This window comes from Etheostoma spectabile, chromosome 3, assembly GCF_008692095.1.
Source record: "Etheostoma spectabile isolate EspeVRDwgs_2016 chromosome 3, UIUC_Espe_1.0, whole genome shotgun sequence".
In the NCBI taxonomy this organism is placed as follows: Eukaryota; Metazoa; Chordata; class Actinopteri; order Perciformes; family Percidae; genus Etheostoma; species Etheostoma spectabile.
Window position 1 is genome coordinate 14500268 of NC_045735.1, and position 1335 is coordinate 14501602.

The following is a 1335-nucleotide window of genomic DNA, read 5'->3' on the forward strand; positions in this document are numbered from 1 at the left end:
TGTATCTGACATAGGCGGGTGGAGGCGAGCTAAACAGATAACGACAGTTTAATCTACCGGTTAGCTCCGCAGGTAGCTAAGCGTATGGAGCTCTGGATATGTCTCCCTGTGTGTTGTTGTGTTTGGTCGTAGTGTTATCCAATTTCGTGCAGTGAGATTTTAAAATGCACTTTGCACTGCTTTTGGAAACACTCCTCGAGATGGGCGACTTTCATTACTCAATGCCAGACCCTTAATCTTTCGGATTTTGGAACTGTTATTCATAACAAGGTTTTCTGAACATAAATTATTGCCTATTTAGTCATTCATATTTAATGTTATAGAGACACACTTAAGTTTGAAACCATTTTTTTGTATTTTTAATTGGTCCTTGCCCATAAAACCTGTTTGATTTGGCTTACACAGAAAGCTGGAAACCTCATTTTTCACTTGGTATATGGTAATACTACCATGATACATATTGATATAATACAAGGTTCTGCCCTTCTGATATGTCTTTGATTGAGACCTCATCCCAGCAGTTGTGCAAAGCCGACGCTCCAATGCACACTGTTCTTAGGAGGATCAGTTGAATTTTTGCCCGCAAACTGAACTGTTAGACTGGTACTGATGGTGCTCTGGCAGACGTCATGGATGGGAAAAAATTGTGTGGATACAACATTCCTACGGAGCTTATCAAATTAATTTTACCTCAGTTTTACAGTTCACATACACACAGACACACAGACAGGGATTCTTTTGGCCAAGGCCACTGTGTGTGTGCGTGTGTTCGTATGTGTGTATGTGTGTGTGTTTGAGAGAGTGGGCGAGGTATGTTGGGAATACTTGCATGCACCACATGTAATAGTGTAATAAAATCCTCTGTGTGGGTTTGCTGCTGAGGTGGTCCAGCATCACCTTTTCAGTGCCAGCATGTAGCTGATCTCCCTATAAATGGGTACAAATTAAAAACACGAATTTCTCTGTGTGTATCTACGTCCTTGTCCATCTGTGTCTTTTAGGTCAGGAGAGGTTTGGCAACATGACCCGTGTGTACTACCGCGAGGCAGTAGGTGCCTTCATTGTGTTTGACGTCACAAGGCCCGCCTCCTTTGAGGCCGTCACCAAATGGAAAGAGGACTTGGATTCCAAACTGTCACTTGCCAATGGGAAACATGTAGCCACTGTGCTTTTGGCTAATAAGTGTGACCAGGGCCAGGACGTACTGACCAATAATGGAATAAAGATGGAGCAGTTCTGCCAGGACAACGGCTTTGTGGGATGGTTTGAGACGTCTGCTAAGGTTAGAAAGATTGCACACACACACACACACACACACACACACACACACACACA

General features: G+C 43.4%; 1 protein-coding gene across 1 annotated transcript in view; it reads left to right on the forward strand.

The window, feature by feature from the left end:
• Positions 1–1335, forward strand: part of rab38a (RAB38a, member RAS oncogene family) — a 7337-nt gene that overhangs the window by 2821 nt on the left and 3181 nt on the right. The window contains exon 2 of the mRNA XM_032509819.1: positions 1002–1282. Coding sequence (XP_032365710.1) covers positions 1002–1282 — 281 coding nt within the window. The remainder of the gene's footprint in view (positions 1–1001; positions 1283–1335) is intronic.